The 13,693-nt window shown below is 48.6% G+C and overlaps 1 protein-coding gene across 4 annotated transcripts in view; it reads right to left on the bottom strand.

The window, feature by feature from the left end:
• Positions 1–493: 493 nt before the first annotated feature.
• ITGAE (integrin subunit alpha E) overlaps positions 494–13,693 on the bottom strand; it is a 151,868-nt gene continuing 138,668 nt past the window's right edge. For all 4 annotated transcript variants that reach the window (XM_029611310.1, XM_029611307.1, XM_029611309.1 and 1 more), the window contains 8 exons: positions 12,704–12,781; positions 11,406–11,478; positions 11,201–11,308; positions 4,547–4,621; positions 3,655–3,756; positions 2,605–2,700; positions 2,152–2,262; positions 494–1,617 (listed from right to left, as the gene is read on the bottom strand). In XM_029611310.1, the coding sequence (XP_029467170.1) occupies positions 1,516–1,617; positions 2,152–2,262; positions 2,605–2,700; positions 3,655–3,756; positions 4,547–4,621; positions 11,201–11,308; positions 11,406–11,478; positions 12,704–12,781 (745 nt within the window). In that variant the 3' untranslated portion in view covers positions 494–1,515. The remainder of the gene's footprint in view (positions 1,618–2,151; positions 2,263–2,604; positions 2,701–3,654; positions 3,757–4,546; positions 4,622–11,200; positions 11,309–11,405; positions 11,479–12,703; positions 12,782–13,693) is intronic.

Here is a 13,693-nt window from a genome sequence, read left to right as displayed (position 1 = left end):
GGTTCTTATGGCCTGGATTGGCCACTGTTGGAAACAGGATGCTGGGCTTGATGAACCCTTGGTCTGACCCAGCATGGCATGTTCTTATGTTCTTAGAGTGAGGCTATAGGATGAGAGCCAGGTTTTCCTTATGCAGTTATAATCTCTTGATTGTTAAATACAGAGGGAAATATAATCTAAGATTAGGAGCATTTGTAACTGAACCCTGCCCATCTGTATCTCTCCAGAGTAGGATTTAATGAAGCCTATTCCTAGATCATGTAAACACATCCATAAAAGTCATTTTTATAGGATAGGATTTGAGATGAGTCACATAAAGGACAAACAAGAAGTACCCAGCTGATGGACATGATCTAGGATCCGGGTTATTTTATCTTAGTTTTGTTCCTAATGGTGACAGATGTATGCAAATTCTGCAATATTCTTCGCACAACTGTCTAACCTAATCTGCATGAAACAGTTTGCAAACCAATATAAATAAAACATCAGTAAAAACTGATTACATGGTGTTTTATGTCAAATATTATTAGATTGCAATAAATATAAAAAGAACAAAAGAATCAAACTTTTTTGCTGTGAAAAGCTGAATTTCAAGAAAGGAGGTGGAATTTGTGCAGATCTACAACTGCACGGGGCCTGCAGTCCAGCATCGTTACTCCACTCGGGTGTCTACACAGGTTGGTTTGGGCGAGACCGAAGGTTTCAGACACGAACTGGTGATGTGATGTGACTCCAGTTCTGAGGGGAGATTTTTGGCCAATCCTGCTTTTTGACTTTATATCCCACTGTATTGTTTTGTGGGGTTTGTAAGCCTGTTTTCCCTTTCAATCAGAACTACAAATACCACAATTGCATCAGGAGGGGGAGGGATGTCAAAAAGCCAGGCCTAGTCAAAACCTCCGTCCAGAAACCTGGTCACCTCATATACTGGAAATTCTGGAGGTGGCTAGAACATTGGTCCAGTTGTGGTAGAATACAGTATTTGAAAATGTTTCATTACATGCAGCTGGATCAGAAGGATGGGGATAGAAAGCATAATGGACAGTAATTTGGGGTGTGCACAGTGAGAGCCCCAGTCTTGTAATAACTCCAGAAAGCCTGCAGCAACAACTGAAATTGACTAATGCTGGGATCAGAGGACCTTAGAGCTGCGATAGATGGAATCTCAGAGGCAGTGATCAGTGCTGGGATTGGAGGATCTCTCGGAGCTGCAATGGATGGAGTCATTGTCAGTGATCAGTGCTGGGATTGGAGGATCTCTCGGAGCTGCGATGGATGGAGTCATTGTCAGTGATCAGTGCTGGGATTGGAGGATCTCTCGGAGCTGCGATGGATGGAGTCTCAGTGGCAGTGATCAGTGCTGGGATTGGAGGATCTCTCGGAGCTGCGATGGATGGAGTCATTGTCAGTGATCAGTGCTGGGATTGGAGGATCTCTCGAAGCTGTGATGGATGGAGTCTTTGTTGCTGCTCCCAGGTTCTGGTCTTTTCAGCTCCATGGAGCTCTGAACTGATTTCAGTATGAATTAATTTCTTGTCCGTTCTCTTTCTGCTCTTCTTTAGGCTCATCAGCTTGCTCCGCTCGCAGATCTTTGTAGGTTCTTTTAAAGAAGCCGCACTGCAAGAAAGTGAAAGGAGAGAAATCCTGAGTAGGGATGTTCAGCCCCAGCCAGGTCAGCACTGGTTTCTGGGATGTGGTTTGTTGCGTGTTGAGGTTTTTTCCTAAGACCGTAATTAAAGTCAGATGGGGAAGTATCGCTTTCACACCACTTTGTGTTAGATAACTGGTCTCTGATTTTATGAGAAGGAATAGATATGGAAACCTGCACTTCCCAGGAAGGCAGCCTCCAAGTGAGTGTGGCTGCCAGTTGCACTCTCACTCTATCCTGCCCTGTCACATTCAGAATCTGGAAAGCTTGCGCAGAAAATCCCACTTAAGAGACTCTTCTGTACTATCCCTATCCTGAAATATTGATCATCAAATCAATATTTCAAGATAGGGAACGCGACTTGCACGGGGAGCATGGGATTGGGACTAGGATCCACAGGTTTCACAGCTCTGTGCTACTTCCTGAATCTGAGGGGGTCATCAATGTAGACCCCCTTCAGCTCTTAGTCCATCCCCCAAGGGGTTCAGGTCTCCCCCCTTTACCTTGTACATGACAACGATAATCAGCGCCAACAACAAGAATCCGCCGATGGTGCTACAAATGCTAAGTAGCAAGTGCTTGGAGACTTTGTCTTTCAGCAACACCAGAGTAATCTGGAACAACAAAGATTGTTCGTTAGGAAATCATCCTTCTGCTGGACGATAGAATAAAGGCAGTAATGAGGGTGATCTCTGCTTCACGGCGAAGCTTGGCGTAATCTGATTCAGAGAAAGTTTGCACCCATCTCTAACGAAGGGCCGACACCAGGCAGTACAGTGCAGTGGAAAACACAGCTCAACACCTTCTTGAAGTTCTTCAGAGGTCCGGGAGGTCCCTGTCCAGTTGCATCCACCTGAATAAAAGCCACCCAGGTGGAATTGCTCTGCAAGTGGCAGCCTTAAGCCGAAACTCACAGGATAGAGTGGGCCCCGCCAAGCCACTCACTGCTAACGCACCTCGTCCATGAACCTGGGGGCCTTTGGGTGCCAGTAGAGTTTCTTGTTAAAGTGGATTTCCCCAGAAATCAACAGCTCGGCTTTCTCTTCCACAATCTAGGACGGAAAATGAAAAAAGGCAAAGAGCTGAAAAACAGGGGTGTGCACTGAACTTTTCTTCATTTTGTTTTGAGTACATAGAATGAAATGAACAAAACCCTGAAAACCAAAATGAAAATACATCCTGGGTCCTCCCCTCCCCATTCCCCTCTTGTCATCACCATCAAGGCCTCCTGGATTCTCCTGGACCCTCCACAACCATTTACCCCATTTTCAGGTCTAAAGGGCAGGAGTAGCCTCCAGTCACTTTAGGCCTGCTGGGTCTCTGGCTCAAAATGGCGCCAGCTGGCCCTGAGGAGGTGCTGGAGATGGGAAGTACAGAAGTATCTCTGTACAACAAAATGGTGCTGGGGCCAGCCGGCGTCATTTTGACAAGGAGACCCAACTGGGCTGAAGTGAGTGGGCAACGACTGAATAAGAGGCTGGAGGAGGGGGCTGGAAGGGAGGGCATCATATTTTGAAAATGAAATGAGAAAAAATATATAATGTCGTACTGTTTCATTTCATTTTCAAAACAAAATTAAATGAAGGCACATCCCTACTTCCCTCCCCCCCACCCCCTCAGTTTATATCACTGCAGATCATAGGAAAACTGTAATGCTCTCCACTCTCATGAAATCATCCCCTCTTCCTCTGTTGGACATTGCCCTAACAGGCTTAGCAGCTGCCACTTTCAGAGAGCTCTCAGGACTTGTTTGATCCTTGTAGCTTGTGCAGAGGAATCATTCCTAGACTTGATATTTTACTAGTGATATCCTTGGACCATGCCAGCACTCAGCAGGAGTGCAGCCCTCCCCCTCACCCCCACAGAAACGCAGGCACACCACGGGCCCATGTGTTGTAGAGGATGGAAGGCGTGGGTGACCACAGGTCTGCGAGTGCTCTGCACCCAGTCTAATCACAGAACAGTCACCCTGAGAGCCACAGACAGAGAGACAAGCCGCTTGTTACCTCCTGTAAAGAGTCCAGAGCCAGTTCTGCCCAGACTGTGATGTCCTCTGTGTCTGTCCTGATGATGCATTGGATGCACTGGCATTCTGCCACCTCACAGCTCTGGAAATGAAGGAGAAATGCAGGTCAAAGACTGAATGTCAAGACAGGGGTCCACAAAACACACACACACAGCCTGTTCTGGGCAACTCCAATCTCTGAGCCAACAGCTGGCAATGCTGCAGAGGCAGGATATGCAGTCCCACTGGGAGAGGTCCATCTTGACCATTGTTCAATGATAACACCGAATGGTACATGCCTACTGGGTTTCAGAGGGAATCGCAAGCTGTAGCTCCCAGCACAGGACCATCACTGCACTGGTGAGCTAGAGAAGGTTAGAGAAATAGGGAAAAGACCCTATGTAGTTGCAAATGAAGGCTTATGGGAGTGTTGCCCAACAGAGGTGAAATCCAAGAGAACTGGAAGCCTAAAGCAGTGGTGCTTAAACCAGTCCTCGGAGTCCCCCTAAGCCAGCCTCATTTTCAGGATATCTTTAATGAATATGCATGAGATATATTTTCATGCACCGCATCCAAAGAATGCAACTATATCTCATGCATATTCATCAGGAAAATCCTGAAAATCTAGTGGAAGGGAGGGGAGATGAGGCCAAGGACCAGTTTGAGCACCAATGGCCTAAAGGACTGGGAGGAAAAACCACTGGGTCAAAAATATAATTAAACCCTATAAAAAGAACAGAAAAGTTCCTGCTTTACAATTCTTTATCCAACAGGTTTTCTTCATTCCTGAGTTGGGTTCCTGTCCACCGTTTTCCTGTATGCTAGGAGCCTTGTATGGCTTGATTCCCAGTTGCCAACAAGTTAGTGCAAGTAAGAAAACCTTAAGCACTCACCCACATGGTTTCTGAGTCCTCAGTTTGGTTTAGAGGGCTGAGGGTTTGACTTAGAATTTCACACTGCGTAGAGTTCTGCAAGGAGAAAACACCATGAGATATCTTTGCATGCACAGCCCTGGCCCAAACCATTAAAGCATATTAACAGCTGTGTGTCCATCCACATGTGACCCCTCTGTGGTTTCCAAGGCCATCGCCACTATTTTCACAGAGTCATGAGCATAACATGACTTCATAAGACAATCCATTGGTTTCTATCTGTCTGATGATATCATAAATGATGGAACGCAGACGGGAGGTGGAACATGGCAATTTCATTTGTATACTACATATCCTTACAGGAAATAAGTCCCTGGATATCTCTGAACTAATCACCCTTTTGGATTTCTACTTCATTTTTAAGCTCTAGATGCAGCAGGTTTCTACATCTCCCCAGTGCTATACATCCCAATAAATCTGTTTCCTCACACTGGATAAAGGAAAATTGGTTCTTACCTGCTAATTTTCTTTCCTGTAGTACCACGGATCAGTCCAGACTCCTGGGTTCATTCCCCCCTGCCAGCAGATGGAGACAGAGAAAAGCATCGCTGACACTGCTTCATAAACCCCCAGTGCCCCCTGCAGTTCCTCAGTATATATCTATATCAAAGCAGAAAATAGCAAAAAACTTTGAACAAGTAAATGAAATCCAATAACACTGAATGCATCAGAGAACAATCTTACAGTTGAGAGGATGACTCTGCCCTATATTCCCCTTCCCTAATTGGGCGGGTTCTAGACTGATCCGTGGTACTACAGGAACGAAAATTAGCAGGTAAGAACCAATTTTCCTTTCCCTGTATGTACCCAGATCAGTCCAGACTCCTGGGATGTACCAAAGCCCTTAACCAGGATGGGACCTGGAGAGTCCCGCTCACAAAACACTCGCCAAAAGAAGGGGATCCCGTATCCCCCACATCTAGATGATAGTACCTTGAAAAGGTATGCAGTGACTTCCAAGTCTCAGCCCTGCGAATTTCCTGTGGAGAAACAAGTTGTGCTTCCGCCCATGAGGTTGCTTGCGAACAGGTCGAATGAGCATGCAAACCTTCTGGAACTGGACGACCCCGTGTGAAATACGTAGAAGCAATCGCCTCCTTTAACCAACATGCAATAGAGGTTTTAGAAGCCTTGGAACCTTTGTTCGCACCACTCCATAGCACAAAGAGATGATCGGACCTCCTAAACTCATTCGTAACCTCGAGGTAACACAACAAAGCTCTCCACACATCCATACGTCTGAGCTCCTTCGCCTGAGGATCAGACGCCGGTAATGCAGGAAAGGCCAGAAGCTCCACTGATTGATTGACATGAAACGCTGAGACTACCTTTGGTAAAAAAAAGAAGGTACTGTCCGTAAGGAAACTCTCACATCCGAAGTCTGAAGGAAAGGATCACGGCAAGACAAAGCCTGCAATTCAGAAATCCTAGCCGAACAGATGGCCACCAGAAAAACCACTTTTAGAGTCAAATCCTTCAACGTAGACCTCCGGAGCGGTTCAAAGGGAGCTTCACACAAACCTCTAAGGACAAGATTAAGATTCCAAGACGGAAAGGATCTCTGTACCAGAGGCCGCAGGTTAATTGTCCCCCTAAGAAACCTAATGACGTCCAGGTGAGCCGAAATAGGGGAACCATCAATCTTGCCATGAAGAGAGCCCAATGCTGCCACCTGTACTTTAAGCGAACTGAGAGATAAGCCCTTGGTGAAGCCATCTTGTAAGAAAAATAGAATGTCAGGGATTAAAGCCCTGAGTGGATACAAGCCCTTAATGAAGCACCAGGACTCAAAAACCTTCCATACTCTAACGTAAGACAGGTTAGTAGACTTTCTTCTAGACTGTAACAACGTAGTGACGACCGATTCTGGATAACTTTTCCTTCTCAAATACCTCCTCTCAAAAGCCATGCCGCTAGACAAAAGTGAGCAGCCTGGTCTGAAAATATTGGACCATGTCGAAGGAGACGCGTCAGGTGGCCAAAGTGAAGTGGCCAGTCCACCACCAAGTTGATTAGATCCACAAACCATGGATGCCGGGGCCACCAGAATCACCTCGCCACCGTGCTTCTCTATGCGACGCAGAACATTGCCTACCGGTGGCCAGGGGGGAAAAAACATAAAGTAGAACCTCCTGTTTCCATGGAAAAACTAGAGTGTCGACCCCTTCAGCCCAGTTCAGCCTTCGGCGACTGAAGAACCAAAACGCCTTGGCATTCTGATGAGTCGCCATTAGCTCTACATGAGGGGAACCTCCAACGATCTCGAATCAGCTGCATCGCAGTCTCCGATAACTCCCACATACTCGGATCTAAGCGAGTTCGGCTCAAGAAGTCCGCTTGAACGTTTTCGACTCTGGTTATGTGGGACACTGCTATTTGCTCTAGATTTTGTTCCACCCAGAGCACTAACTTCTGCGCTTCCCGAGCTACCGCCTGGCTCTTGGTTCTGCCCTTTCAATTGATGTAGGCCACTGTTGTTGCATTGTCCGACAGCATTCGCACTGCTCAATTCCATAGCAGAGGCAGAAACTCCCGCAAGGCCAAGCGGACTGCCCTAGTCTCTAGCCAATTGATAGACCACGCAGACTCTCTCTTGGACCAGGACCCCTGAACCGAATGAGACTGACAAACTGCTCCCCATCCAGAGAGACTGGCATTGGTAGTGACCACTATCCAATCTGGAACTTCGAGGTCCACTCCTCGAACAAGTTTGGGGGTCTGAAGCCACCACGAGAGACTCTCTCTCGCGAGGCCCTCGAGAGGTAACCACAGATGATACTCTTCCGACTCTGGCTTCCAGCGAGTCAGCAACGCTGTCTGCAGGGGTCTCATATGGGAAAACGCCCATGTAACCAAGACCAGCGTGGAGGCCATCGAGCCGAGAACCTGCAAATAGTCCCAGAAATTGGGTATGCGCAACTGCAAAAACTGCCAAATCTGCATCTGAAGTTTCAGAACCCGGTCTTGAGAGAGGTACACCCTGCCCACCAGAGTGTGGAACCGGGCCCCCAAATACTCCAAAGTCTGCGTCGGAGACAATTGACTCTTGAAGAGATTCACCACCCAACCAAGAGACTGGAGAATGTTGAGCACTCAACGAACTGATTCGCGGCACAGAACCTCCGACTTTGCTCTGACCAGCCAGTCGTCCAGATATGGGTGCATTACAATACCCTCCTTTCGAAGGAATGCTGCCGCCACCACCATTACCTTGGTGAAAGTTCACGGAGCTGTGGCGAAACCAAACGGAAGGGCCTGAAACTGAAAATGCTGCCCCAGAATCATGAAGCAAAGAAAACGCTGAGAGTCCCGTTGGATGGGAATATGCAGATAAGCCTCCATGAGATCTAGAGAAGCCAGATACTCTCCTTTGCGAACCACCGCTATGACTGATCTCAGGGTCTCCATCTTGAAGTGCGGCACCTTGAGCGCCGCATTGACCTTCTTTAAATCGAGTATCGGCCAGAAAGAGCCTTCCTTCATGAGGACAAGAAAATAAATGGAATATCTCCCCTGGCGGAGTTCTGTCTGGGGAACTGGCATCACAGCCCCTAACCGATCTAGAGTCACTTGAACCGCAGACCTCTTATCCGGGTAGCCGCATGAAGAAATTAGAAAGAGTTTTCGCACGGGACGAGCAAATTCTAAAGCGTAGCCATTTCTTACCACGCTGAGAACCCACTGGTCCTGAATGATCCTGGTCCACTCATCGTAAAACTGCCGCAACCGACTGCCTATAGTAGGAACGACTGAGTGGACCAGCCTCGCTTCATTGTGAGGACTTGGCTCCCACCGAGGAGCCCCCAGGAGCGCACCCGGAAAGACCTTCGGGCACCATGAAAGGACTGCCCCAGGCCTGTCCTCGAGAAAAAAATTGCCTCTGAGACCATGACACCCCAAGCAATGGCAGTGTCCTTCTGTTGGACTGAAAACGAGACCTTGTCTGAAAAAATCTCTTAGCCTTAGGCTTCTCCTTGGGCAACCTGAGGGCTTTATTGTCTCCAAGAGACTGCATCAACTGCTCGAGGTCCTCCCCAAACAAGAATTTACCTTTAAAAGGCAACAAAGCCAACTGCGCTTTGGAGGAAACATCCGCCGCACAATTGCGGAGCCAGAGCAACCTTCTGGTAGCCACAGCTGATGCAATAACCCTTGACGAGGTACACACCAAATCGTAGAGAGCATCCGCCCCGTAAGCCACCGCTGCTTCCACTCTCTCAGCCGTGTCTGCGTCCTCACTCGACTATGGTAAGTTTCCCTGGAGCTGCTGCACCCAGTGAAGACAAGTCCGCTGCAAAAAGCTGGAACAAACAGCTGCACGCAAGCCCAGAGATGCCACCTCAAAAATCCTTTTAAGGTGTAACTCCATCTTACGATCCTGCACATCTTTCAACGCAGTTGAACCAATCACAGGAATCATGGTTCATTTAGTAACTGCTGAAACCGCCGCGTCTACATTAGGGAGAGAGAAAAAACTCCAAATCCTGCTCCGGCAAGGGATATAGCTTCCCCATAGACCTGCCAACCATTAAGCCAAATCAGGAGTCCCCCATTCCGCTTCCGCCGGCTTTCTAACCGACTTGTGGTAAGGGAAATAAGTCGGGGGACCCCGCATGCCATCCAGGAGAAGTCGGGGGACCCCGCATGCCATCCAGGAGAAGTCGGGGGACCCCGCATGCCATCCAAGTCCTGGTCCTCTCCCTCCAAGTCCTGTCATTTTCACCCCAAGGACCTGAAAAGCCAAAGGGAGCAAAACATCTAGCTCTTCCCTTTTAAAAAGGCGCACCACCTTAGGGTCTTCTGCCTCATGAATCGAAGATACTGGGTCATCCCCTTGACCCACATCCCCGGTCGCCGAATGAACCGGACCCACCAGTGCTCCTTGGCCAGACTCAGTCCCTGCGCCCCCAGGGGCCACGCTGGGCTCCTCAGGCTCAGCTCCACCAGAGTCCCCCAGCGGGGAACTTATCAACCTCTGCACTGAGGGAACTCTCCTTCTGGGAATAGTGGCCCGACTGGACCTCCCCGTAGTCCCCTCAGTGAACTGAACTGGAATCGGCTGTGGCTGAGTAGCCTCCCAAGCCGCCTTCTGTCTGGCTAAATATGCATCGTGGAGCAATAGAACAAAATCTGTAGTAAACCGCCTCCCTGCACCAACCCCTGCAGGGCCTGGCTGAAAAATCGGCAGCAGCGGGCTTTCCTCTCCCTCCAGCACTCCCTGCCCGTTCCTCACCTGAGAACGGGCCGGAGACAAACACGGGGGAGCATCCCCCACCCCCTCCGGCGACACGAGAACGGCTGCGAAGAAATCCGAAATGGCAGCCGTTCCCGCGTAGGCGAGGATGAGGGAAAGCAGCCACACCAGAAAACGTGCTCGCAGCCGGCCCTAAAACGCCCGAAATTCAGCACTGCTTAGCTGGTGGGTGGGCCGACTGAGGGGCCCTCCCCACCATCAGCACATCCCGCACACAGCACCGACCTATTGAGGCGCGAGAAAACCGAGCTGCACGAGCGGCATGCCCTGCCATGAGCCACTAACAGAGGGGAAGCCACCCGAGGGAGAAAAGGAACCTACTCACCTTGAAAAAGCAGAAGGAGCCCCCCCCCCCCCCAGCCCACTAGGATGCCTAAGAAACTCCTTCCTAAGGGGAGGAAGCCACCCAGCACAGCTGTGCTCCGGTGCAAACACTTTTTTTTTTTTTTTTAATTAACTTTATCCCAAAGAGACAAACTGCCCTTAAAGAAACAGGCAAAGTCTCAAAAGGGACCCAAAAAAGAATCAAATAGAGCCTGCAGCCACCTCAGCGGCCTCGTGAAGAGGAAGGATCTGGGCAATCAGATTTACACCCCACGGGTGCACAGACCGAGCACACACAAGGGCACCAACCCCCGGCTCAGCCGGCTCAACCGGACAGGGCAGAACCCACTAGGATTCTCAAAAAACCAAAAGAAACCACCGGGAGGAAGGCTCAATAGGAAAAAACCACTGTAAAAAAACTAGCAAGCTGCAGAACCGCAGGATTAACACCCTCTGCCATCTGCTGGAGACAGAGAAATACTGAGGAACTGCAGGGGGCACTGGGGGTTATGATGCAGTGTCAGCGAAGCTTTTCTCTGTTTCCATCTGCTGACTGGGGAGAATGAACCCAGGAGTCTGGACTGATCCGGGTATGTACGGGGAACCTAACTTGTCCCTTTCTGGCATGATTACTTCTGTTAGGTCTTGCTTGAGCCAAAAGGTGGAACACAATTAAGTGTTCAAGAAGGCTAATATTTGAATTCACAAAGTAAAACCTGTTATGTGAAAGCTTAGTAGCTGGCAGTGAGAAGAGTCGCAGAGCTGGTAAGGAGATACAGCAAAAGGCATTTTTCACTTCCAGCTCACTGGCTCAGCCTGGTCCCATTATTAGGGCAAAGGCATTCTGATATGAGGGCAGCTCAGTGGCTTGTATGAGGTAAGCTGTCGGTGTCCACCTGGTTCCCAGTGGAAGCAAAAGGCACTGTCCTGGCACAGTTACTATTGCTAACTGGCCTCCTGGCTGTGGGGTGGTCATTTAGCGGCCCTCATTTAGCAGGGTGGACAGCAGGAGCCCACGAGGAAGAGGTAAGCATCACCTGGCTCTTCCGGACTTCCTTCAGCGACATCACCTTGCGATCTTTAATTTCAACTGGAATCAGAATCTTTAACAGTACCGGCACCTCGTAAGGATTTTCCCCGTTGATCTGAAAGGAAAGACGCGGACATCAACCCTGGCCCCCTGAGGCAGCAGCTTTAACGAAACAGCATCGCAGGAGAGCGTGCGCATCTCTGGATACCTACATTAAACTTGAACTCAATGCCCTTTGTTTTGGTGGATCCTTGGCTGATGTTCACATATATATCAGGAGTCAGCCTGCAGCAGTAAGGAGAGAAGGAACCATCAGAGCGGTGAAAGCTTGCCTGGGCCTCCTCAGGCTGTTGTGCCAAGTTTTGTCAAGCTTCCCCTCCCCCACCTTTTTTTTTTTCTGCAGTGCAGGCACACAACTGCCAGAGTGGCTCCAAGCACAGAGACCACGGCTTATCCCGAGACCTACTCTGAATACCTTACCCCTGTGCTGCCTCCAGCTTCCCCATCTACTGATTTCAGCTGCCTCAGTATAATGGACTGAATCCTATAGACTGTGGCCCTACTCAGTTAGGGGATAACTTCCAAAACTGCTTGTGGGTGTCCGTATATGTTTGTTATTTACTACTGTATTTTATAACCTGCATGCAAATGACATGCACAGGTTATAAAATATGAGTGCACATATGTGTACACATGCTCACGCATGCAAAACCTGCGAGTCGCGTAAGTTTAAGCTTATCCGGATAAGTTTGAATTTATGCAGCTAAGTAGTGGCCCTTAGCTGGATAAAACTTAAAAGCACTACCTGACCATCTAAGTAGCACTGTTTAGATTTATCTGGGTATGTAAGATAGCCGAAAAAGTCTAAACAAAAAAGCGCTATTTATCTGGATAAGATCAAATTTGTTTGTCTAAGTGCAACAAAGGTGCTACTTAACTGGATAAGTCAGAATTTAGCCGGATAAGTGCGTACAAATGATATACCCATGTATTTTTTACTTCCAGTTTTAAAAGGATTCGTGAATCGGTTTTAATTGTGTTATTTGGATGCATTTACCTCCCTGTAAATCGGCTTTAACATGCATAAGTCAGAGGATTTTATAATATGCAATGAAATTAGCAGTTTTACCAATTAGTTCGCCCAGTCCATCTGCGGCTCGTACAGACCCTCCTGGCTCTTCAGCCTGAAGTCCCTCCATTTCATCCCGGACTCTTACCCACTCATTTTTTCACTTATCAAATGTTTACGATCACTTACAACAAATGTTGAGCAGGAATAAATATACACAAGTAAAAGACTTACGCTCGTCACTTTGGCAGGTTGTAAAATAGCAACTTCTGTGCATAATTGTTGGCCCCTCTCTGAAACACCCCTAGCTGCTTCCTTTTTTATACATACAAGTTTACTCGTGGTCCCTGATGTACACGTGTTTCTTATTGATTTTGGTGTCCTCCCATTCCTTTACCTCTTCCTGGCAGTGGAGCCAAGCTGTTTACCCCTGACACTTACTTGGTGAGAACCGCGCTGAAGCAGTGTTTGACAGGAAGGTTCCTCTGCTCGCTGATGGTCTCAGCACCTTCGTTTGTGCTGAAAGGGAATAAGAATTAAGAACATTAGGGAGGGGGTCACCCGATGTCTGCCTATTCTGCCATGTGGGAGATTTAGGTTCCATTCCCAGCCCTGGGGCAGCGTTCACAGCACTCAGCTGTGGCGGTGAGTGTGCAAGCACAATCGTACCACCAGAACTAAATTAAGAGAGCGCAGATACAAAGAGGGAATCAGGGAAGGATGATGTGGGGGGGGGGGGGGATGGAGAACAGCCCGAGGGGTCCCGTGTAGGAGGAGGCAATGGGTAAGGAGGATGCTGGATGGTAGCAGGGAAGACAGATGGGATGGGGAGAACGTTTGGGGGGGTGCTGGAGCAATGTCTTTAGTGGTCATCACATCATCGACTGTTTGACCCAGCAGGGCCACTGGCACCCAGGAGATAGGGGGCCCCAGGCACTGCACATCAGTGACACCTACTGGCTAGCTAAGGGTTGACTTGTTCTGTGCTCTGGAGGGAATCGTGGCCTGTGCCTCTGAATCAAAGGACTGGCTTAAGGGAGAGGATTTTGTTGTTTTTTTTAAATGGTGAAGAACCCTGAGCAGCTGTTATTGTACTCCTAGTTGTTATCAGTTCATTTATGTTAACATATTTATTGCCTGCCTATAATGTAATTGAACTGGCAGGACAAGCAGGCAGGAGGAAATTAAAGAGCAATTACCCCCCCCCCCCCTCTCTATAATAGCTTCATCCTTCCCTTTGGAGCTGCAGGGGGATCGCTAGCTCAGTCACTCTTAACCAGCTGTGGGGGTTCATTAAAATTAAGACTTGAGCAGGCACTCAGTCACCTCTGTCACAGTAAACAAACAGCAACACTTCCTCAACAGGAAATGCAGGGATCCAGGAAAGAGCCATGTGCAGAACGCTAACACGAGTCCCTGTCTCTCCAGATA

This window comes from Rhinatrema bivittatum, chromosome 8, assembly GCF_901001135.1.
Source record: "Rhinatrema bivittatum chromosome 8, aRhiBiv1.1, whole genome shotgun sequence".
Lineage (NCBI taxonomy): Eukaryota > Metazoa > Chordata > Amphibia > Gymnophiona > Rhinatrematidae > Rhinatrema > Rhinatrema bivittatum.
The sequence above is the reverse complement of the archived record's forward strand: the minus strand, read 5'-3'. Positions and strand labels throughout refer to the sequence as shown.